The sequence below is a fragment of the Phocoena phocoena genome, chromosome 9 (assembly GCF_963924675.1).
Source record: "Phocoena phocoena chromosome 9, mPhoPho1.1, whole genome shotgun sequence".
NCBI classification, from domain to species: Eukaryota; Metazoa; Chordata; class Mammalia; order Artiodactyla; family Phocoenidae; genus Phocoena; species Phocoena phocoena.
Window position 1 is genome coordinate 101,547,192 of NC_089227.1, and position 22,952 is coordinate 101,570,143.

The 22,952-nt window shown below is 47.5% G+C and overlaps 1 protein-coding gene across 2 annotated transcripts; it reads left to right on the forward strand.

Moving 5' to 3' along the window:
* The first annotated feature begins 2,177 nt into the window (after positions 1-2,177).
* On the forward strand, positions 2,178-22,317 carry ACTR3B (actin related protein 3B). 2 transcript variants are annotated; one of them, XM_065883700.1, is made up of 8 exons: positions 2,232-2,276; positions 3,187-3,294; positions 5,115-5,258; positions 8,006-8,179; positions 9,648-9,740; positions 20,185-20,310; positions 21,594-21,677; positions 22,222-22,317. In XM_065883700.1, the coding sequence occupies exons 1-8, from the start codon at positions 2,232-2,234 to the stop codon at positions 22,315-22,317; spliced, it is 870 nt and encodes a 289-aa protein (XP_065739772.1). The 2 variants fall into 2 exon arrangements, with proteins under 2 accessions (XP_065739773.1, XP_065739772.1); XM_065883701.1 differs by lacking the exons at positions 20,185-20,310; positions 21,594-21,677 and having other exon boundaries at positions 2,178-2,276.
* Positions 22,318-22,952: the final 635 nt, after the last annotated feature.

Here is a 22,952-nt window from a genome sequence, read left to right on the forward strand (position 1 = left end):
ATTCCATGGTATGAGGATATCAATGTCTATATTCTCTCCTTCCATCTATACCTCTCCTTCTGTCTGTACCTCTCAACTTGATGCTGGTTCTGCTGTTTTAATTTGTAATGTTTGCATTCTGTTCTATAGCTGTTATTCCCTGGAAAGAAAAATCTTTATTCCTACATCTTAAATGGATTAATTGCTCACTGTGAGTCTTTGGCCATACTTTCTGCATTCTTATCTTCTAATAGTTAATTCATGAAGGCTTCATAGGAACCAAATTCTCCCAAGTTCTTATATGTTTAAAGGTCCTTTGTTTTTGCAACATACTTGATTGGCAGTGTGGCCAGATGTAGAATTCTTGGGTCACACCTTCCTGCCCTGAAGACTCTGTAAGTGTGGCCCCATGTGTCCCAGTGCTACAAACGTATCTGTGTTGATGGCCAAGGCTGGCTGTACTTTTCCTGCTTTCAGGGTGTTTTAGGTGCTCGAACTAAGCATAACAAAATCCCACAGGCTGAGTGGCTTACACAGCAGACATTTGTTTTCTCACAGTTCTGGAGGCTTTAGGTCCGAGATCAGCGTGCTGTCAGGGTTGGTTTCTGGTGAGACCTTCCTTCCTGGTGTGCAGATGGCCGCCTTCCTGCTGTGTCCTCATGCGGTCTTTCCTCTGTGCGTGTGCGAGAGAGAGCTCCCTGGTGTCTCTTCCTTTTCTTACAAAGACATTGGTCCTCTCGAATTAGGGCTTCCCCCATGACCTCATTTAACCTTGATTACCTCCCCAGAGGCTTCGTCCCCAGATGCGGTCACACTGGGGGTTGGGCTTCAACATAGGTATTTTGGGAGACACAGCTCAGTCTATAACAAAGGGTAATGTGGGAGTTTTTGCCAAAAGGTCCAGAGAATTTTTATTTATTCTTTTTTTCTTTCTTTCTTTCTTTGTTTTGCAGCTTAAATATGTGATGTATAACCATATTTATTGACATGGAAAAATGTTCACAACCTATTGCTGAATGACAAAAGAGCAGGTTTATTTATTCTTTTTATCTTTCTGTAATCCTGTTAATTTCCTCCTATTTGATAATGGTTATTATTTTAAAATAGATATTTGAATTTTTTGAAATGTCTTTATCATGATTTTCATCTGCTGTATTTTTACATTTTTCTGGGTACATGTTTTTTTGCCTGCCATTTGTTTTTCCTGTTACTTTCCCCTCTTCCCTCTCTTTTTCTTTCAGTGTCTTTATATGGTCTTTGGCTGTTTTCTTTGTGTTCTTTCCTCATCTTTGAATGAGGGGAATTCTTCCTGGACAGGCTGTGTGTGTGAGTTGAGGCCGGGCGGGGGGCAGTGTCTGGGTGAAGCTGCTTCTGCCCAGCTTTTTCTGCCTCGCAGCTGATGGCAAAGATGCTTCGTCTAACCTTGCGGCCTGTGCTCTGATGGCAGGTGGGGCTTGTGGAGGGAGGCTTCTCAGCTGTTCTGCTCAAACTGGTCTTTTTCCAAGCAAGGCTCACTGCTTTTCCTCCCTCTGGAGACCTGTGTAGCTTGCCTGGGGTCTGAAGTCACCGGTGTTCCCTCTTGGCATCCTCACTCGTCTTGGTGGGGTTATTACTACCCTTGGCAACTTGCTGCCAAGCTCTTCAGTTTCAGGGTGTTTGGCTGTTACGTTATCGAAGGCAGAGTTCCCTTTTCTCTAACTTGTTCCTGTTTTGGGGTGGTTAATAAGAGCAGAAGTGTTCAGAGAGGCCTTTACTCTTCTGTGTCAAAGCTTTTTTTTTTTTTTTTTTTTTGCGGTACGCGGGCCTCTCACTGTTGTGGCCTCTCCCGTTGCGGAGCACAGGCTCTGGACGCGCAGGCTCAGTGGCCATGGGTCACGGGCCCAGCCGCCTCGCGGCATGTGGGATCTTCCCGGACCGGGGCACGAACCCGTGTCCCCTGCATTGGCAGGCGAATTCTCAACCACTGCGCCACCAGGGAAGCCCTGTGTCAAAGCTTTTAAGCCCCGCAGCCAAAGTTCTTTAAGACAGTTTCTTTAAGTACAAATTTCTTTAGAGTACGCTCTGGGTGTGCGCTGCCTGTCAAATCAGGAAGTTGTACAGCATCCTAATTATAACATGCTTTCAGGTTAACTTTTTAATGATTCTCATATAGTTACATGAAATTTGGGTGAACACTAAATGCAGTGAATGTTTTCTTACAGACAGAACCTCCACTGAACACACCAGAAAACAGAGAATATCTTGCAGAAATTATGTTTGAATCATTTAATGTACCAGGACTCTACATTGCAGTTCAGGTAAAAACAAAGTGATTTTTATGATTCCCAAATGACCGTAGCTGTCTAATAGTGGAAGAAATGGTGATTCTCAAGGCCTCTGTTGTAAGATTGTGCTGTGCGTTCTTCCTTTTCCACACCCTACACACACACCACACCCACCCCATTCAGGTTTGAACTCAAACACTGTACAGACCATGTTCTGTGATTTATATCTTTATGTTTTTACTGCTGGTATAGAGTTTGTCCAGCTTTTGTCTTTTTACATGCTTTAGAATCTAATGTATTCTTCTCTAGATGGCACGATTGATGTGATGGTCCTTTTTTGGCTTCTTTCACTTCTGATCATAAAAGAGGAAAGATACTATAATATCTGCTAAAAAACAAAACATATGTCTCTAGAGGGTTCCCCCTTTGGGATTTGGGCTCCTGTGTTTCCATGAGCTTGTAGGACTTCCTTTGAAGCTACTTGTTCTTAGTGTGGGGATTTTTGTTGGTTTTGGATGTCGTTATTTTTCTGCCACCCTGTATAAGGGAATTGACTGGGATCTTAGGGAATAAATTTATAAAAAGTATCTCCTAAAGTGTCTTCTGCATATTCCAGTCCCTTCTAAGAAAAAGGAGAAGGAGTTGCATAGAAAATTAATCTGGGAGATAGCACAGGCTGTTGCCTCTGGTGATTCTCTCCGGCTTTTCTTTGCAAAACTTTGATTTATTTTATTGAAAACTTGACCCCTCCAGATGAAGTATACAAACTTTGCGTGTTAGTTGTTCAATTTGGAATTTGAATTTTGGGGGGAAGATGGAGGATAGGGAAGGGAAAGAGTTACTCGTAAGAAAGGTCTTATTGATTGAACCTGAGAACAATCAGGTGTGCAGTCCTTGGGAAGAGTTTCCCCGAATGCTGATGGTCTCCGTGTCTTTGGTGCAGGCAGTGCTGGCCTTAGCAGCGTCTTGGACCTCGCGACAAGTGGGCGAACGTACGTTAACGGGGATCGTCATCGACAGTGGGGATGGGGTCACCCATGCTATCCCAGTGGTAAGCAGAGTGTTCAGTGCTTCACTTTCTGTAGGCCTCCCCCGACTGGAGGTAAGGGGAGAAATTAAAGGAGAAAACCCTTCTGTAATTAAAATACCACTTTAGAAACCGTAACTGTACTTAGCAAAGGTAACAAGAGTCTTTAAACTCAGGTATGTGAGAAAGAAGAAGAAAACCAGTGTCTTCGGTGCTGGCAAGTTGGGATTCATGCTGGGAAATTTCTGCAATCAGGATGTCAACAGTCATTCGGGGTCTCCAGGGCTCTGCTTGATCACCGGGGGTACATCACCAGGAGGGCCTGCCTGGCTTACGTTCTGAGCTGTCAGCTTGGGTATCAGTAGGTGTGGTGCATGACCGCTCTGAAGGATGAGCTCTGTGTTCTGTGACAAGATGTGGACGGCTTTACCCAGCTCATGCTTTAGAGAAATCGCTTCTTGTTTTTCAAATTTTATTTAAGAGCCAAGAAGGGGAGATTGTTCCTTTTGACTTGCAGAATGCTCTGCAGTGTCACTTTTTGGTTTTAATTTTCAAAATATTAGAGAAGTGATTCCTAATTCAGGTTCAAGAGACAATGTCTATATTTTTCTTTCGGTTCAGTGGACTATTTAAATGAATTATTTGAAGTTTGCTTTTTTTTTTTTTTTGCGGTACGCGGGCCTCTCACTGTTGTGGTCTCTCCCGTTGCGGAGCACAGGCTCCGGACGCGCAGGCTCAGCGGCCATGGCTCACGGGCCCAGCCGCTCCGCGGCATGTGGGATCTTCCTGGACTGGGGCACGAACCCGTGTCCCCTGCATCGGCAGGCGGACTCTCAACCACTGCACCACCAGGGAAGCCCCTGAAGTTTGCTTTTTTGAAGATGAATCGAAGCTGCCTGCAACGGGACACACAGTGGACAGTCAGACCTCCTTTTCCTTCTCATCCTCCTCCAGGCCCCCTGCTCAGAGAGCCCTGTTACTAGTTATTTATGTATATTACAGGCATATTTTCTGCACATATGGGGTGTGTGTGTGTGTGTATAGCTCCTTTTAAAAGGTGTGGGCCCTCGGGCCGAGCTGCGGGCAGTGGGCAAAGAGCTGTAGCTCCCTTCCTGGCGCTGGCAGGGGGCGGCCCAGCAAGAGGATCGCAGCTCCTCCCAGCGTGGTCTCACACGGCAGAACATTTGGGTGAACTGTCCAGAATCACTCCTGACAAGTGCCGCTCTTTGTACAGTAAACGGGACCATTTATTGAGTACCTAACTACTGGTCCCAAACAGGGCTGTGAGCTGGACTTACTCTGTTTCATGAATTCTGTATTATAAACCCCGTTTGCCGCATATGGATGAAGGAACTGAGGATGAAACATGTTGCCAGATGTGTCCACGGTCACTCAGCCCACAGACGTGGAACCGGATTGAGTCCAGGTTGTTAGAAGCCGTGTCCTGCCTGCTGACCAAATTGTTGACTTTTAAATACAGGTCGATTTATAGTTGTTTTAATGATTTTATAGATAAACTTCTTCCTTTTTGTTAGAGGAAGAAAAAAATGATTGATCCATTGTTCTGACAAACGGCAGTACTTTTTGGAAATGAACCATTTCATGTGGTTTTTCTCTTCACATTCCTGACGAAGACGTCATTTTGGTGGCTTACAGGGCATCTCCGGTTCTACTAACGGAATTGTGCCTGCGGTCATTTGAAAAGACCTCCAGGCCTGAGCTGTGCACAGAGTGGGGACTCAGTAAATGCAGTGACGCGGGCGGGGCGGGAGACTGACTTAGCATCCAGGGAGCCCTTCTCTCCTGGAGTCGCTCACACACCGTCTGTCTCCTCTTCTTCCTAGGCAGAAGGGTATGTCATTGGGAGCTGCATCAAACACATCCCTATCGCAGGGAGAGATATTACGTATTTCATGCAACAGCTGCTGAGGGAGCGGGAGGTGGGGATTCCTCCGGAGCAGTCGCTGGAGACTGCCAAAGCCATCAAGGTAAAAGCAGGAGCAAACGGGGCTGGCTTGCGGGTGAGAGAGGTGTTTGGGTGCTTCCCTTGCCGCTGAGACCCCCCGCCCTCACCTTCCTTCCTCCCCACTCCCCACGAATGTGGGTCTCGATCTTTTTACGCTTGTGGAGCTTCCAGCTACACATGAGAACAGCTCGATCGCTGGGATTGAGCGCCCTACGCAGTACAGCATTGTTTCATTGGCGCCCGAGCAGGTAGAACCTTCAGTTAGCTGGACGTGTCTCCCACGTCTCCCTTCAAGTTCATTTCTAGAATAAGGAACAGGCAGCAGCAGCAGCGACCGTTAGGAATCCTGTGAGGTCAGCCAGTATTCACACTGACTCCCAGTACCTGTAGTCTGTGGTTCTGTGCCCTGTGAGTTACCGTTCAGAGTAATGCTGTTCTAGGGTGGGATCATAAAGCAGAATCCACATGTAGTTTCCAGACTGTAATTACCATGCCGGAAAAGTTACAGGAGGTTTTACAATTAAATCCGTAAGAGTAGAAGAAAAATGGCTCATTGTTCCTTTTTTAAAATGCCCGCTTGACCCGATCCATCAGTCTGGTCTTTGTACGACTCTGCATGTAGCAGTTGACAGACCCTGTTGAAAGGAGCTTTCTTTTCAGGTTGCAAAATTAGGACAAATTATTGTGTTTTTTTAAGCCAAAATGCAAGAGATTCTTAGTAATACAAGCGTGATCTTCATATAGATGAGGAGCAAGGGTTGTGTTTGCTTCTGCAGAAGAATTTAAATGTGGGGACGACACATGGCCTTGAGCATACACTTAGCTTCTGAGCCGCAGGGGAGTCTAGCCTGTTCTCCCGTGCCCCCGTCGCTGCTCCCTGGGTCCTAAGCACCCAGGACCGGGCTGGCTAAAAGGAAAGGAAGCATGGGGCGGGGGCGGGACGCCCGCGTTTCACCCGCCACTCCTGGTGAACACAGGTGTTTTGAGCCCGGGCGCACTGGCAGTGGTCAGGGCTCCTGGGAGGAGGGGCCCGCTGCCCCGTGTGCCCAGGACGGGAGCACCTCGAATGCCCAGCCAAGGCACCAGGGCCCGTCCTTTCCTTCTGGTGGGAAGGTTATAGAAGCAACATAAGACTTTCTTTTTAGAATAAAATATTTCCCCAACTTTCCCTCTTCCTCTCCTTGCCTTTCTTCAAGGAAAGAGATTTGGATCTCTGATCCAGGTTCCCTCACCACGCCCTCTTTCACAAATGGGTGGATGTGGGGTGAGCAGAGCCCTGAGTGTGATGATCGAGAGGCATTTCCTTCACTTGCTGGCTCTCTGGGGTCCGGTTCTGGCCCTGAGCCCGGAGCTGGCCCAGTCCGGCCCTGACAGTGTGTCGCTCAGCAGTGAAGGTCAGGCGTGCGAGAGACTCCTTGTGTTCTCGCAGGTGAGCTGCCCCGACCCTGCTGTTCGTTCTCGCCTCACTTCTCTCTGTGATGGAGGAGATCCTGGAAAGGGTGGTTAGAGCCCCTGCATCCTGTCACTCCCAGGGTCACAGGTGGGCCCGAGGCTGGTGGGCTCTGGCACACACTGTCCTTGCAGCGGGAGTCCAGAACTTAGGGCTGACGGGGCTGCTCTCCGTCCAGCTTCAAGGAGGTGTTTCATGCCATCAGTTGAGCCAGCTGAGGTGCCCTAAGAAGTTGACCAGGCAATGTAATGTTTCTGTCTCCAGTCTGTAGATTTAAAGTCATGTGGACTGACTCGCTCTGTTGTCAATGAGCAGGGTTGTGTAGCTTATAATTCGACAAAGTATATCAAGGATGGTATTAGGATCTGTTTCAGGGATTCTCAGAAACTTTAAACTTAATATCATGAAAAGACCTTCAGAGGTCCTTCTAAAATGTGTAGTGAGCTCCAGCTGTGTGCCTGGTGTTGCGCAAAGCCCACCTTGCCCACAGGCAGCTTACTTTCAGAATCTGCCACCCAAGTGCCACCTGCTGCTTTGCTGAGGTTAGCTCTCGGGACAGATGATCGACCCAGAGATCCCCAGTCGAGCGTCACCAGATGCTGAGGAGACACTTCCCACCTGTCAGGCTGGTCCGGTGCTGGGGTGGAAACCATGAGTGGCTTCTCGTGTATGGGCGTACGGCAACTCCATCCTGCCTAAGTGGGCCTTTTCTTTTGTCCGTGGTACCTGCCGCCTTCTAGCGTGCTGTGTCACTTACTTACATATCATGGCTGTCACTTTACTCTCTTGACTTAGCCAGAGCGTATGCTCCAGTGGGCAGGGGTCTGTGTGTGTTTTGTTCACTTGCGCATCCCGTGTGCCTAGGCACTCAGTGAATACTGTCGTGGAGCTGATGACCATGCTGTGTCGGGCTGCACAGCAGGTTCACGACCCACCGGTGGGCCGTGGTAGGCATGGGGGTGAGATCTACTGCATTCATCGTGGGGAATGCGGTCTACTGGTGCAGGGTGGATGGCGGTGTGTGCCCGGCCAGGCGCTGTGTAGGGGCCCAGGAGGAATAAGGAACGCGGAGAGGGATACCTTTAGACATCACTTCAGATGATATGCAGCAAAATTTGATAGGGTAAAGGCTGAGGGTCATAGCCGAGCTGCAAAGGAAGCAGATTTACAAGTCCAGAGCGTAGTCATGAAAAGTCTGTGAGGCTTGGCCACACGTCCGTACTGGAGTTGTGTGTGTGTGGGACTCATTTCAGGGTGTTTGATGCTGGGTACTTGTCAGAGGGCAGACTCTGGTGACATCTCTTTGTGTGTGTCTGCAGGAGAAATACTGTTACATTTGCCCTGATATTGTCAAGGAATTTGCCAAGTATGATGTGGATCCTCAGAAGTGGATCAAACAGTACACGGGGATCAATGCAGTCAACCAGAAGAAGTTCATTATAGATGTTGGCTACGAAAGGTTCCTGGGCCCTGAGATTTTCTTTCACCCGGAGGTAAGATGTTAGCTTTTTGAGTGTGAAGTATGGCACATGTGGAGTGATACTGCCACCTCATGTGTGTACGGAGAGTCCCCAGTGGGGTTTCCTGAGCAGCTCTCAGGCCGCCTGTTGTGAGGACGCTGGGATACACGCTGCACCCTCTGCAGCTCTTACAGCCCCTGTGCAGGTTGCCTGCTTGACTGATGCCCCTCTTTAGACTTGGTTCTCCGTTAGAGATAATGAGTGATTAGGGAGAAGCTTTAAGAGCAATAGAAGATAATGGAAATGAAATTAATCCATAGTAATATGAAAACTAGTTAATCCCGGGGACTGAATGCAATCTGCCTTTGTATGGGAGTAGGGTAACATGTAACATGTAACCTTTCCATCCTTGGTGATGGTCCATCCTAGTTGCAGCTTTTAACCCCAGACAGTTGGTCCTGCTGTGTTCCCTGCTGCAAGTTAGTTAAAGCTTCTGTCTGAGGACTAACCTTTCCATTAGTTAGATGGGCTTTAGGAATTACAGATATCATCATTTTAACTATAGTCACAAAGAATTATTATTACTTTTGCAGAAGCAGTCATCAAGAGGCAACATTTTAAGGTTTAAATAAAGTGGATTTTATTTGTATTTTGGTATATTTTTCTGCCTAATTCAGTTTACATTTGATAGGTAGGTTACAAGCTGCTGCCTGTTTTTAGATGTGTATGACCATTTTGTATAGGGAAATGGCACACAATGTATACCTTACTATAATCTAATAATCATGGCTTTGATATTACTGATTTAAAATAGACATAAAACCGAAAATGTCCAGTGAGCAGCTGGTGAGCAACTGGATGTTACCTTCTTCCCCTCGAGTACGTTAAAGCATTCCTTGATTTTTAAAGTGTATTTAAAGTTTTTTTAAGTTGAATTATTTATACTTTAACTTAACTTACGGAATTGAATCCAAGACTGTTTACTCAGTGACATGATTGCTACCATATTGACTGTTTCATTTAAAAGCCACCCCCCCGCCCCGAACCCTCCCCAGGCTTCTAGCTCAGGTTTACAGTGTGATCTTTCATTGACTGTGTTTTTTTCTTATATCATGGCTAGTTTTTTCATGATGTTAATATTCATAAGTGGTATACTTATTGTGCATTCGTGGCATTTTCATTACATGTCACATACATCATGCACACGCGTTTCACACTCTGACAGCAGGATTCACCGTGTGTCCTAATGCAGAGCTGGTCTGTTTTTGCTACTCTTTGATGTTTTCCCCTTGCTGACCCCACACATGTCATCTCCTGAGGGCACGTGTCACCATCACCCCATGCACAGTCACTTGGGTTCTTCTAACGTGAGCATTTGACGTAGTCATTCCAGTGTGATGGTTTTAAAGGTATAGTACATTCTGTATTTGTTAAAGTTACTTTTTAAAAAGGTTATTGAGAGAAATGTGTAATGTTTCTTTTATGTTTATACGAAATTCAGTTTGCCAACCCAGACTTTATGGAGTCCATCTCGGACGTTGTTGATGAAGTCATTCAGAGCTGCCCCATCGATGTCCGTCGTCCGCTGTATAAGGTATAAGCTGCCTGGGTAAGGTGCTCGGGTTCATTGCACAGTTAAAGGCCCAGCATTCTTGGAATAATAGGTCTTAACGTCAGTCTGCAGATGTTCCTGTTTCACTCCTGTCTTACAGGATTTGTTAAAGGCCAGCATACTGGCGAAATATTTTTCTTGGAGTGGAGGTGACTCAAATGTTTGGAAATAGGACTCAGCTCACCAGAAGTGTTTAAGTATTCTCATGGCTTTATTCTTACCTGGCCAGCTGTATTTTAAACTGGACAGCTTTAACCTTATGTATCGATGGAAAGATGAAGGGTATCCTTCCCCTCATGGTTTCCATGAATTCACTGGTCTTGCTTCATGCATATTGAGGTTTGTGCCCAATGTGCTGTTGCCAGGAAGAGGTCAGAGCCTGAAATGAAGCAGTCAGGTAGAAAATACTCATGTAATTTTCGGCCCTCAGCCTCTGCCCTGTCTTACCTTCTCAGCCCAGGGACCTGAGTTTAAAGAGGAGCATATCAGGCTCAGGAGTGAGGGCTTAATAAATTTTGTTTCATCTACATAATGGGATACTACGCAGTCTTTAAAAAGAGTGAGGTGAATCAGTGTAAATTCAAACGAAAAGATGTCTGTAGTTTACATTGTTAAGTGAAAAAGCAAGTTGTAAAGTTTACACGTAGTATTATTTAAAAATATAGTTTGCATATATATATTGAAAAGGTTTTGAATGAATGCTAAACTCTTAAAGAAAATAACATCTTTGGGGGTAGAAGATGCATAACTTTTACCTTCTACTTCTTGTGTTTTAAGATTGAAATTTTAGAGTTAACAAATGTTATTTTTATTATTGGAAAACATTTTCCTATGTAGACAACTTTTTATGGGTGAAAACAAATTATAATTCTATTTTTACTGTTACATGTCCTTAATTAAACAGCTCTCTCCTCCAACAAAATGTGTAAGAAAGGGAAACTAGAGACAGGTGGGAGTATTAGTAAGTTTAGTAAAATACATGCCTTGCTCTCCCTACTTCTTAAATCTCACTTAACATCAGCTGTGTCTTCTTGTCCATGAAAGCAAGGAACAGGTGTGCACTCTTTAGTCTTTTTTTTTTTTTTTGCGTTACGCGGGCCTCTCACTGTTGTGGCCTCTCCCGTTGCGGAGCACAGGCTCTGGATGCGCAGGCTCAGCGGCCATGGCTCAGGGGCCCAGCCGCTCCGTGGCATGTGGGATCTTCCCAGACCGGGGCACGAACCTGTGTCCCTTGCATCGGCAGGCGGACTCCCAACCACTGCGCCACCAGGGAAGCCCCACTCTTTAGTCTTTATTTCATCCTAACGGAAAAGAAACTTATGCCAGCAGTTACAGATTGTTCATGGGTGAGATTTTTTCTCATCAGACAGTTTAGTTCACTTTCAGTACATTTACAGGAAGTAGAGGTGGCCTTGTAACCTGGGCTCCTTGTTTAATAGATGATGGCCCTGAGCCCCAGAGATGGGAAAAGGAAGCAAAGCTAGAGGGACCTGGGTCAAGTGGAGCAAACTGGTCTTGGACTTCTAAAAAAAATTATTGAGGTATAGTTGATGTACAATATTATGTAAGTTTTAGGTGTATAACATAGTGATTTGCAATTTTTAAAGGCTATATTCCATTCCTACTTATAAAATATTGGCTATATTCCCTGTTTTTTTACAGTATATCCTTGTAGCCTGTTTATTTTATACATAGTAGTTTGTACCTCTTAATCCCGTACTCCTGTCTTGCCCCTCGCCCCTTCCCTCTCTCCACTGGGAACCATTAGTTTGTTCTGTATATCTGTGAGTCTGCTTTTTTATTGTTATGTTCACTGGTTTGTTTTCTTTTTAAGATTCCACATATAAGTGAGCTCATATAGTATTTGTCTTTCTCTGATTTGTTTCACTTAGCATAATATCCTCCAAGTCCATCCATGTTGCTGCAAATGGCAACATTTCATTCTTATTTATGGCTGAGTAATATTCCCTTGTGTATGTATGTATATGTATATATATATATATATATATACACACACACACACACACACACACACACACACACACACACACCACATTTTCTTTATCCATTCATCTGTTGATGGTTGCTTAGGTTGCTTCCATATCTTGGCAATTGAAAGTAATGCTGCTATGAACTTAGGGGTGCATATATCTTTTTGAGTTAAGTGTTTTCTTTTCTTTTCTTTTCTTTTCTTTTTTTTTTTTTGCGGTACGCTGGCCTCTCACTGCTGTGGCCTCTCCCGTTGCGGAGCACAGGCTCCGGACGCGCAGGCTCAGCGGCCATGGCTCACGGGTGCAGCCGCTCCGCGGCATGTGGGATCTTCCCAGACTGGGGCATGAACCCGTGTCCCCTGCATCGGCAGGCAGACTCCCAACCACCGTGCCACCAGGGGAGCCCCAAGTGTTTTCATTTTTTTTGGATAAATACCCAGAAGAGGAATTGCTAGATCATTAGGTAGTTCTATTTTTAGCTTTTCGAGAAACCTCCATACTGTTCTCCATAGTGGCTGCACCAATTTACATTCCCACCAACAGTGCACAAGGGTTCCCTTTTCTCCACACCCTCTCCGACATTTGTTTTTGTGGTATTTTTGATGATAGCCATTCTGACAGGTGTGAGGTGACAGCTCATTGTGGTTTTAATTTGCATTTCTCTGATGATTAACGGTGTTGAGAAACTTTTCACGTGCCTTTTGGCCATCTGTATGTCTTCTTTGGCAAAACGTCTGTTCATATCCTCTGCCCATTTTTTGATTGGGTCGTTTGTTTTTTCTCATGTTGAGTTGTATGAACTGTTTATATATTTTGGATATTAACCCCTTATCAGTCGTATCATTTGCAAATATTTTCTCCCATTCAATCGGTTGTCTTTTCGTTTTATTGATGGTTTCCTTTGCTGTGCAAACATTTTAAGTTTAATTAGGTCCCATTTGTTTATTTTTGCTTTTATTTTCTTTGCTTTGGGAGACAGATCCAAAAAATATTGCTATGATTTATGTCAAAGAGTGCTCTGCCTATGTTTTCTTCTAGGAGTTTTATGGCCTCTGGTCTTACATTTAGATCTTTAATCCATTTTGAGTTGATTTTTGTACATGGGATTAGAGAGTGTTATAATTTCATTCTTTTATATGTAGCTGTCCAACAGACAGTTGAGTTTTGAGAGGGGTTAAGCTCCGGGTAGGATCACTTAGCTAAGTGGCAGGGTTGGATTTTGAGTCCACTTGCCACACCTTTGAAAACTCGTGCTTTTTCCACCACATCACACTGAAGATTATGTAAAATGTGGCAGGAAGACGATTCCTCAAAGAGGGAAACCCTGTCTTGACTGCTTCACCCCCTGGAAAAGTCATTTCTTCCCTGAGGCGTTCGAGGGCTTTCTGCTTGGCCCTGGTTGCCTGGCCGTGCTCCGCCAGCCGTGTTAGTGCTTCTGTGTGGGACCTTGGCCGAGTTACGGCAGGCTTGCGAGTGGTTTAGGATCTCAGTAGGCTTGGTGGGGGGCTGACTGAGGGTGGGCCGTGTTTTTCTCCTTTGTCGGGCTCTGTACCCCGTGGGGAAGGAGGGACACAGCGGGGCCCGGTCTGCGCTGCCACCCAGCAGGTGAGAAGCTAACCCTGGCGTCTCGGTGCTCGCAGCACACGTTCACTTGTGTGTTCATGGACTGTCCCCTGTGAGGCGGCTCCCCTGGAGTGTCACCCTGGTGGTCACCTCTGCGGGGGAGCCGGCTGGCAGGCACCTGGCTCCCGCCTGTGGCCTGTCGCTGCCACGTGGCCCAGCCACACTGCCAGCCCTGGGCGTGGGGAGGGTGAGGACTGTCTGCTGGCACCTCCGCCACGGCCACCACGAAAGGGACTTGTTTCCAGAACAAAGGGCTTGATGAGTGAATGCAAGTGTAACATCGAAGCCTAAACATGCCCTTTCCTGCGTGTTTGCCAGCTAGGTAATAATGGCTGTCGTCATGCTTTTCCCCGTTGTGGTTTTAGACCAGGGGTTGGCCAGCTCTTTCTGCAAAGGGCCAGATGGTAAGTATTTTCAGCTTTGTGGGCCATTCGGTCTGTGTTGCTGCTAGAGAACACATGAGTGACCAGGAGGGGCTGTGTTCCCAGGAACTTTGTATATGAAAACAGGCGTTGGGGATGTAGGTGGGAAACGCGATTCTCACACTTTCCGGCTCAGGCCTCATGCACTCATTTGCTGACTGCAGCCAGGGCTGCTGTTGCGAAAGGCTCCTCTCACCGCAGGGCCCTGTGGCCCCCGCCGGCCACTGTTCTGCCCCCTCGTGTCCAGAGGCCGTCACCGTGTGTTCCGGGCTCCGGGGGCAGCATCCATGGCGGGCGGCCTTGTTCTTCGGATTCGCTCTGGACTTTTGGTCCCGCTTTCCTCCTCCTCCTCCAGAGTTTAGCCGTGAGCTTGCTGTGGAAAGAACCTTCCACCGTGACATCTGTGTTCATGAAATGCACAGATGTACAGTTTGTGGGATTTTGAAAGTAATTAGAGACATAGTACATACAAGTGCTCCTGCAGAGCACGTGGTATCTTGCTCTGGAGAGCTGTGTTCACGTGTCTTTAGGTAGCACATCTTTCCTCTCCAATCTTACTGTTACTTTGTCATTCCCTCCTCTGTTACCGATGTTTCTTCCTACCTGCTGGGCCCCCTTTTGTCGGTGTCCCAGACACGTGCCGTGGGGCTTAAAAAGTACTCAGTAACCACTAAAGAAGTAGGAAGCAGGTTCGTACCCAAAGAAACTCATGATTGCCCACGGGAAGCAGCCTGTCTGCTGTGCCCTGCTGGATTCCGTGCCCGGGCAAGGTGCCCCTCCAGGAGGCTGGTTTCCTGACTCCTGCCTCGGTGCACTGTCCCCGCAGTGCCCACAGGCTCAGACGGGCGGCCGAGGTGGCCAAACCAGCCAGAGGGGAAGCCACAGGCCCCGCGGGAAGGGCTCTGAGGCTGCTGCTTGGTGCCCTGAGCTCTGCTTCTCAGCCTCAGAGGAAGGGGTCTCCCCGTTGCCTCACCTGCTCCCAAAGGCGCTGTCTGGACCAGTCGGGCCTGGACCTCTTATGTTTCCCAGGCTCAGTCTTGGGAACTGTAGGTGGAGTTGCTTACGGAGAAGCGGGCAGGAGGAAGCACCCGAGACCTTCTTGGTCCTGAGTTAACACCTTCCTCAGGCTGGTGTACAAGGGAAAGAAGTCGGTGGAGAATGAAATGTGACTTTGAAAATTTAGAATCTTCAAAAACGTAAAACAGTTTTTTTGGACAAAAGGGGTTATAATCTAATTTTTATTTCAGTCTGGCCTGTAGATCAGAAGGGTATTCACATACCCCCCTTTTCTGTTCAGTCTCTAAGGATGATGGAGGTCGGGTCTGGAGGGGACTCGTGTGTGAGAGCCAAGTCTGGGAGGCCTGTGATTTCCCCATGAAGCCAAGTCATTGCAAGCAGCAGGTGCTGCTTGAAACAAGACATTTTCGGCCCTGGCTGTCCGCGGGCGTCACCCCAGTAGCATTAAAATATACTGAAGTCTGGGTCGCACCCCCAGATATTCTGATGTAACTGTTTTGGGCATCCGGATTTTAAAGGCGTCCCAGATGATTTTCACATGCAGCTAAATTGAGAACCGCTGTTAGCGGCCAGTTCGCTCTGGGGTTCGGCAGCGTTCAGTAGCTCTCATGCTTTACTGCAGGGCAAGCCAATTTTGAGTTGCTTTGGAACGCAGCTGGGTCTCTACTAAATACAAGACACTATTGTTAACTTAGAGGATTTAAGTACGTATGAGAGATGGATCTTGTCTTCAAGAGCTTATAAAAACGCTAAAAATAATACTGAAATAATTCTTACGGGAACCACCACAAGCTAAATGTCGTTTATTGAGGTGTCATGGAAATTTAATGAGAGGGGCTCAAGGAGGGCTTGGAGAAGGTGGCGGGGAGCTGGTCTGAGGGCTCGGCCTGCAGAGATGAGGTGGGGGTGCAAGCCAGGGGGAGAGCACTTGGCATAGGTGGGAGCACGGGCACAGGGCAGAGGCTGCAGAACCCTGCTCCGGGTGGAGCCCAGAGTGGTACTGAAGGTGGTGGGCACCAAGTCCAGGAGGGAGAGCGGGGCTGGCAAATAAATATTTTTAGACCTGCTTTGGCAGTGGGCTGGGGGTTGTTAAAAAATCTCATTCGTTGTGTTTGTCAAGCAGACGTGACTGCATCTTGATGTGGTTCAAGGAATTATTTTTCTGGAACAGATTGCTTGAATTGGGTTCTATGTAAGTATGTTAATACCTTTTAAATCGGAGGAGCTATTGCAAAGTGAGTTATATATGTATTTTTATTCTTAATGGTGAATGAGTTGAAATATCTTTAATACTTGAGAGAGTGAAATACACATTTTAAGACGTTATTGGTTTGTTCAACCCTTTTCACAGTAGGCCTTCTATTCAGGTGAGATTCCCAAGTGCAGTGTGACGTGTGAGCAGATGAGCGGGTGGTTTGGGGCCAGGTGGTGGACAGGGCAGGCCCAGGGCTTGCTTGTCCAGCCCCGGCTCCATGCGCACCCCCATAGTTGATGCTTCCTGCCCAGGTGTCCAGGAATGGCGGGATCCGTGTGCCGCTGGGGAGGGAAGAGTGATGTCACAGCTGAGCACTGACCTGCCAGGTGGAGAGGAACTTCCAGAGGCTTATTGTTATGAGAGAGTGAGGAGGGGCCGATGGTGACTGTTTTGACACCGTTTTGACAACGTTGAGCAAATGTGCACTGAGCCTCCAAGGAGGGCCCGGCCTCACATGGGCACCGGGATAGACCCTGACGGGAGTGTGTCGGGCTTGAGGCCAGCGCCTCATTCTTGCACCCAGGGCCTCTGGCTCCTTGGAAGAGGCCCCATCCGCGTTAGGGAGGACGCTCTTAGCGTTGACCACATCTGCAAAGTACCTTCACAGCGACACCGAGGTTGCCGTGTGGGTCAGTCATTGGGTGCTGTGGCCAGACCAAGCTGACACACAGAGTTAACCATCCAAGAAGCCAGGAAGGAGCAGTCAAAGAGAGAAGAGAAAGAACACTCTGGGAGTCAAGGGGAGACAGCTGCCATCAGCCGTGTCAGGTGACGCCCAGAGGTCACCCAGGATGAGGGTCGAGGTGAGGATGCGGGCAGAGGCCAGGTTACAGCAGCTGAGGGGAGAAGAGGAGTCACCGGGGGAGGAGACATGCAGGTAATTCTCGGAAGACATTTGTCGTCGGTTGTTACGTCTCCTACGGTCAAGCAGCCGTTTTGAGCCAGCTTGGAGTTGGATTTCCTCTAGGACAGGGCGGGGCATCCTACGGCCCACCTTTGAGAAGTAAGTTTGTTCAAACTTTGCTGGGATTACAGTCTTTGGGTTCTGTCTGAGAGTAAAAAAGCTCTTGTGCCGTCCAGTGCTTAAGAATCCATCTTGCAATGCAGGGGACGCCGGTTTGATCCCTGGTTGGGGACTAAGATCCTACATGCCACAGGGCAACTAAGCCCTCGCGCAGCAACTACTGAGCCCACGTGCCACAACTAGAGAGCCCGCGTGCCACAACTAAGACCTAACGTGGCCAAAAATAAACATTTAAAAAAATGTTTGAGAACTGCTCTAACAGAGTAAGTTGCATGCTTCCCTAAAAAGCTGTGAATTTTTTTATTTTAAAAAAAGCTCTTGTCCCTAAAGAGGTACAAGCCTTTCAAAATTTCCACCTAGGGGTGGTTGCCGGGAGAGTTGTCATCTTAACCTGTAGCGAGCAGTGGGGGTGGAGACTTCGCTGTGAGCATCTTTGTGCCTCTGGTTAACGGAGGAATAGCATGGTGGGTAGGGGCACGGCGTGTCTGTCAGACAGGATTAGGAGTACGAATAGAGCCTCCAGCACAGAATATACTTAGCGTTACAGGACTGGGAGTTTTTGTTATTTTTAATACTATATAAGGTATTGAATGAGCTTATTATTAACATAGACTTTGTCTTTCTGGCTTAAACGTCAGGTGGCTAACAGGCTGTGTGTAGTGTTCATGATGATGTGTGCTAGGATGTTCTTTACTAGCATAAAGACAGGGCCTTTGCTTTTGTAGAGGTAGTTTACGATTGAGGCTTTTATTTGACATCGTGGGATAAACAGTCATGCAGCAGAGTAAGCTGCAGTCTGTAGAAGAACCCAGTCCACACGGTGGTCTGGGTAAGCAGATAGCACAAGCCGCACTGAGTGAGGAGGTGCCGTGCAAATTGGGCTCCGTGGCCTTTCAGCAGGTCAGCGGACAGCACCATAAAACACCGTCTTAGTGTAGGAAATGTAGACTCTACAGGTGAGAGAGGATGATCGTTTCTGGCTTAAAATGCATTTAGAAAATTTGAGAAGTGCCAAAGTCTTTAAGAAAGAAAACAGTAACCACTGACTTTATAAAAACGACTGAACTTTTCCCAAAGTGGTTGTATCATTCATACTTCCACCAGCGATGTGCAAGAGTTTCATTTGTTTGTATTTTAACCTAAACTTGGTGTGTAATGGATTTGGTTTGTATGATCCTGATTACAAACGCTGTTGCCTCTCTTTTCACGTACTTATCGGTCATATGTGCATCATCTTTTGTGAAATGTCTGCTTGAATCTTTTGCCCGTTTTTCAGTTGGCTTGTTTATATTATTATTGAGTTGTAAGCGCTCTTTTTATATTCTGGATATAAGTCCTTTGTTAGAATATGTATTGCAGATACTTTTTCCTAGTCTGTGGCTTGTCTTTTCATTTCCTTAGTGGTATCTTTTGAAGAACAGAAGTTTTCATTTTATAAAGTTCAGTTTATCAGTTTTTATTTTTTATGGTTCACGCTTTTTATGTCCGATCAAAGACATCTTTGCCTACATCATAGTCATGAAGACTTTAAGAAAATATTTTCTTCTAGAAGTTCTGTAAGTTTTAGCCCTTGTATTTAAATCTGTGATCCATATTGAGTTAAATTGTGTGTGTGAAGTAAGGTAAGTAAGCAAATGTTCATTTCTCCTCTGTGGATATTAATTATTCAGTATCATTTGTTGCAAAGACTATTCTTTTCCTGTTGTAGTATCTTGGCTACTTCGTCTAAAATCATCTGACCACGTATACACAGTGCATACATGGCACCGTTTTTTTAAAAATTTTTATTTATTTATTTTTGGCTGTGTTGGGTCTTCGTTTCTGTGCGAGGGCTTTCTCTAGTTGCGGCGAGCGGGGGCCACTCTTCATCGCGGTGCGCGGGCCTCTCACTGTCACGGCCTCTCCCTTTGTGGAGCACAGGCTCCAGATGCACAGTCTCAGTAGTTGTGGCTCATGGGCTTAGTTGCTCCGTGGCATGTGGGATCTTCCCAGACCACGGCTCGAACCCGTGTCCCCTGCATTGGCAGGCAGATTCTTAACCACTGCACCACCAGGGAAGCCCCACAGCACCGTTTTTATTGTGTGAATGAATGAAAAAATGAATCTTATGTGTTACACCTTTGAAAGCAACGCAATGCTTCTGATCTTAACGAACAATCGTTTTCATACCCTGGTGAGTTAATTTTTAAATTAAAAAATCCATTACAGAGATATGAGAAGTAATTGCAGCAACTGACCCAAGACTGTATCCTGGACTGGAGAGAAAAATGCTAGAAAGAGTGCTAGCAGTGCAGGTGACAGAATTGGAAGAGCAGTGATGGATTTAGATAAAGTTTTTTTATCTATATAATTTATGAAGTCGAGAATTGAACTGTGAGGCTTATTCTAAGATATGATGCCCAGAATATCAAGAATGCTTTTAAATGGTGATTCTCAGTAGCAAACAGATACACAGTTTATGTGAAGGTGTTAGCAGGTGAAGAGACCTGTCTCTTCAAAAAGGTGGGGATCAGAATGCCCTTGTTTTACTCTAGTAGGGTTGCCACCTGACCTGTCCGGAACTTGGTCCTGGTTCTCTCGGCTCCTGGCCAGGTCGAGGAGGAGTGTCGGTGAGCAGGGGTGACCCCTGAGAGCAGCATGGGTTGGTGGCCCCTTGACTCTGATAGGAACCGAACCATCTCCTGTTGTTTCTGAGCGATTTCTCCACGGGTGACCGGGTGCAGCAATGATTATTCGTGATGTTGATCCTGGGGCAGGATGTTGTCTGAAAGATCTAGATTTGCAGTTTGTCAAGAGAAAACGGGGAGGGGTGTCGGTAGAAGATGGCCCTTTGAGAAATGGAACAGGCAGTGTGTTTTCACTTGGTTATAATTGAGGAAGAGCACCAAGAGAAAGAATTTGTGACACAGGAAGAAAAGTACAGTTTATACTTTCTCGATAGCATTAGCTCTGCTTCGGTGATCATCTTTTCACATAGATTGAAGTGTGTTATTCATACAAGCGATTGGGTGCGTGGGGTGTGTCGTGGGCAGGTCACTAGGCCAGCGTGGGCGGGTGATTTCATGCAAGGAAACCTCTGCTTTGTGTCTTTTAGAATGTCGTTCTTTCGGGGGGCTCGACGATGTTCAGGGACTTTGGACGTCGCCTGCAGAGAGACTTAAAAAGGGTGGTGGACGCCAGACTGAGACTCAGCGAGGAGCTCAGTGGCGGCAGAATAAAGGTGAGGCCCCTCGCCAGCGCAGGCCGGCGGGCGTGCCCGTCTGGGCAGCGAGGGGGAAGCGCAAGTTGCAGCCACCCTCAGCCCCCGTGTGAAGTGACATTCAGAGGTTTGTCAGCTGGACTCAGCCCAGGTGTGCGGCCAGGGCGGGTACGGAGTCCAGGTGTGCGGCCAGGGCGGGTACGGAGCCCAGGTGTGCGGCCAGGGCGGGTACGGAGCCCAGGTGTGCGGCCAGGGCGGGTACGGAGCCCAGGTGTGCGGCCAGGGCGGGTACGGAGCCCAGGTGTGCGGCCAGGGCGGGTACGGAGCCCAGGTGTGCGGCCAGGGCGGGTACGGAGTCCAGGTGTGCGGCCAGGGCGGGTACGGAGCCCAGGTGTGCGGCCAGGGCGGGTACGGAGCCCAGGTGTGCGGCCAGGGCGGGTACGGAGCCCAGGTGTGCGGCCAGGGCGGGTACGGAGCCCAGGTGTGCGGCCAGGGCGGGTACGGAGCCCAGGTGTGCGGCCAGGGCGGGTACGGAGCCCAGGTGTGCGGCCAGGGCGGGTACGGAGCTCGTGAGGCCGCTGTGCAGCTTTACACTGCCCGCCGGCCCACGCACACCAGCAGTTTCCTTTGTGTAAGAGGTCAGGTGTGTAGTGTAATGACCAGCATCCCAAGGAGATGGGTCAGTTTACAGCGAGGAACTTTAACGTTCTTTGGGAACATTCTCATTAAACTCAGATAACTAACACGAGCAGGGCGTTCATGCTGTGTTCCTCCAAGGTAATAATTCTTAACCAGCCGGTGAATTTACTCAGTTTACCCAAGCAAGCTTGGGCTTTGGTGTGGGGTGAAGGGGAGCTAACCTGTGTGTCCTCACCTAGTGGGATCACACTGTTGGCAAAGTGTAATTTTTATAGTAATTTTGGGACACTTAGTGTTATTTGGAATTATCTCTAAATGCTAAAACATCTAATTTGTTCAGTTTAAAAAAAGCAGTTGGGTTATTTGCTTGGATATTTTACTTTTTAAAATGCCTTTAGATAGAGGTAACCTGCCCTTGACTTGTGTGCTTTGTTCTTTGCACCTTCTGGGGCTGGGCCTGGGTGGGGGGTGGGAGGGGGCTGGGGGCCAGGTGGATTTGGCAGCAGGAGCGGCTGAGAACCTTCCTTTCAAGGGCGGAGTGCAGAGGTGCTTGAACCTGAGGGCAGGGCTTGCGGGATGGGAGGAGGCCCTCAGAGTGGAGCCCCGTCCAGTGGGTGGAAGGGCGTCTGCACAGGTGAGTCAGCACACATCACTTCCCCTTCCAGCCCAAGCCCGTGGAGGTCCAGGTGATAACACATCATATGCAGCGCTATGCGGTGTGGTTCGGAGGCTCGATGCTGGCCTCAACTGTAAGTCCTTTTCTAGATTGTGCTGTCTTTTCATCTCTGTGTTCTCTGCTGAGTTTGAATAAATACTGTCTTTTGGAGGTTAAATTACGTGTGTTGTAATTGTGTGTGGCTCTAAACAGCCGCACGTTTAATTCTGAGATAGAAGAAACAACTTTAACGACCACTTGAACTGCACAGCTAATTCGTAAGCATCCTTGCCAATTAGGGGTTACAGAGAATATGGATAAGAGAATCCAAAAATAACCGAAAACATCTTGCATTAATCATTAGTTCCAGTGACTTTTCAGAGTAATTACTACTTTCTTGCCTCAAATTTGGGACTAGCTAACAAACTGCTGATTTAGGGCGAGCACGTAGTTGTTCCTAAATAGAAGCTGAATAAGTTTGGAAAAAATGGAATAAGCTCCCGCTTTGAAGAGGTCAGAATCTGTGACAGAGGCCATCGGGGAGAGGATGGAGGTTTGGGGTGATTTGCTTGGTCGTTGACTTGGTTTCATTTCCCTTCTGGAGCATTTATGCTCCTTCTGCTGGTTGCCTCTCGCAGCCGGAGTTCTTCCAGGTCTGTCACACCAAGAAGGGCTACGAGGAGTACGGCCCCAGCATCTGCCGCCACAACCCCGTCTTTGGAGTCATGTCTTAGTGGCGGCTTTGACACCGCCCTTCCAGTGGTGTCGCGGCAGGTGCGCAAGTGTCCTTCAGACCCGGAGGAGACCGGCTCCTGTACATAGCGCGCGTGCCGTGGTGCCGGGCAGCCCAGCAAAGCCATCTCCGCGCCTGGCCTCTCCCCGCCCCCCCGCCCCGCTCTCCTCTCCACCCGAGCTTCGAGTCCACAGATCCAATTCCGGAGGAATTCAGCTGCGACTCTCAGATTTGTTACGGAAAACCCTAGAACACGGCGCAAAATAGCTCCCCATCCAGGGCAGAGTATGGGGCTCTCGACCCTTTTCCTCCCAGACTATTTTTGTAAATAAAATGTTATAAACTTGAAATACAAATTGATGTTTATATTTCCTATCATTTTGTATTTTACGGTATTTGGTACAACTGGCTGATCCCGAGCACGAGTAGATGTCGATGTCATGGAGTGTTGTCATAAAACGTTTTTAATTGTGAGGCATGTTCTGATGTGTGTGTAGGCAAACAAAATAAAGCAGAGCACACTTTTCTGGTCACGTGTTTGCTAGGAAATGGTTATGCTTTATTGGAGGATGGGGAGGTTAAACACTAAGCAGTGTTGTGTGACAATTAGTATAGACAACGTATCCTTTCATTGTC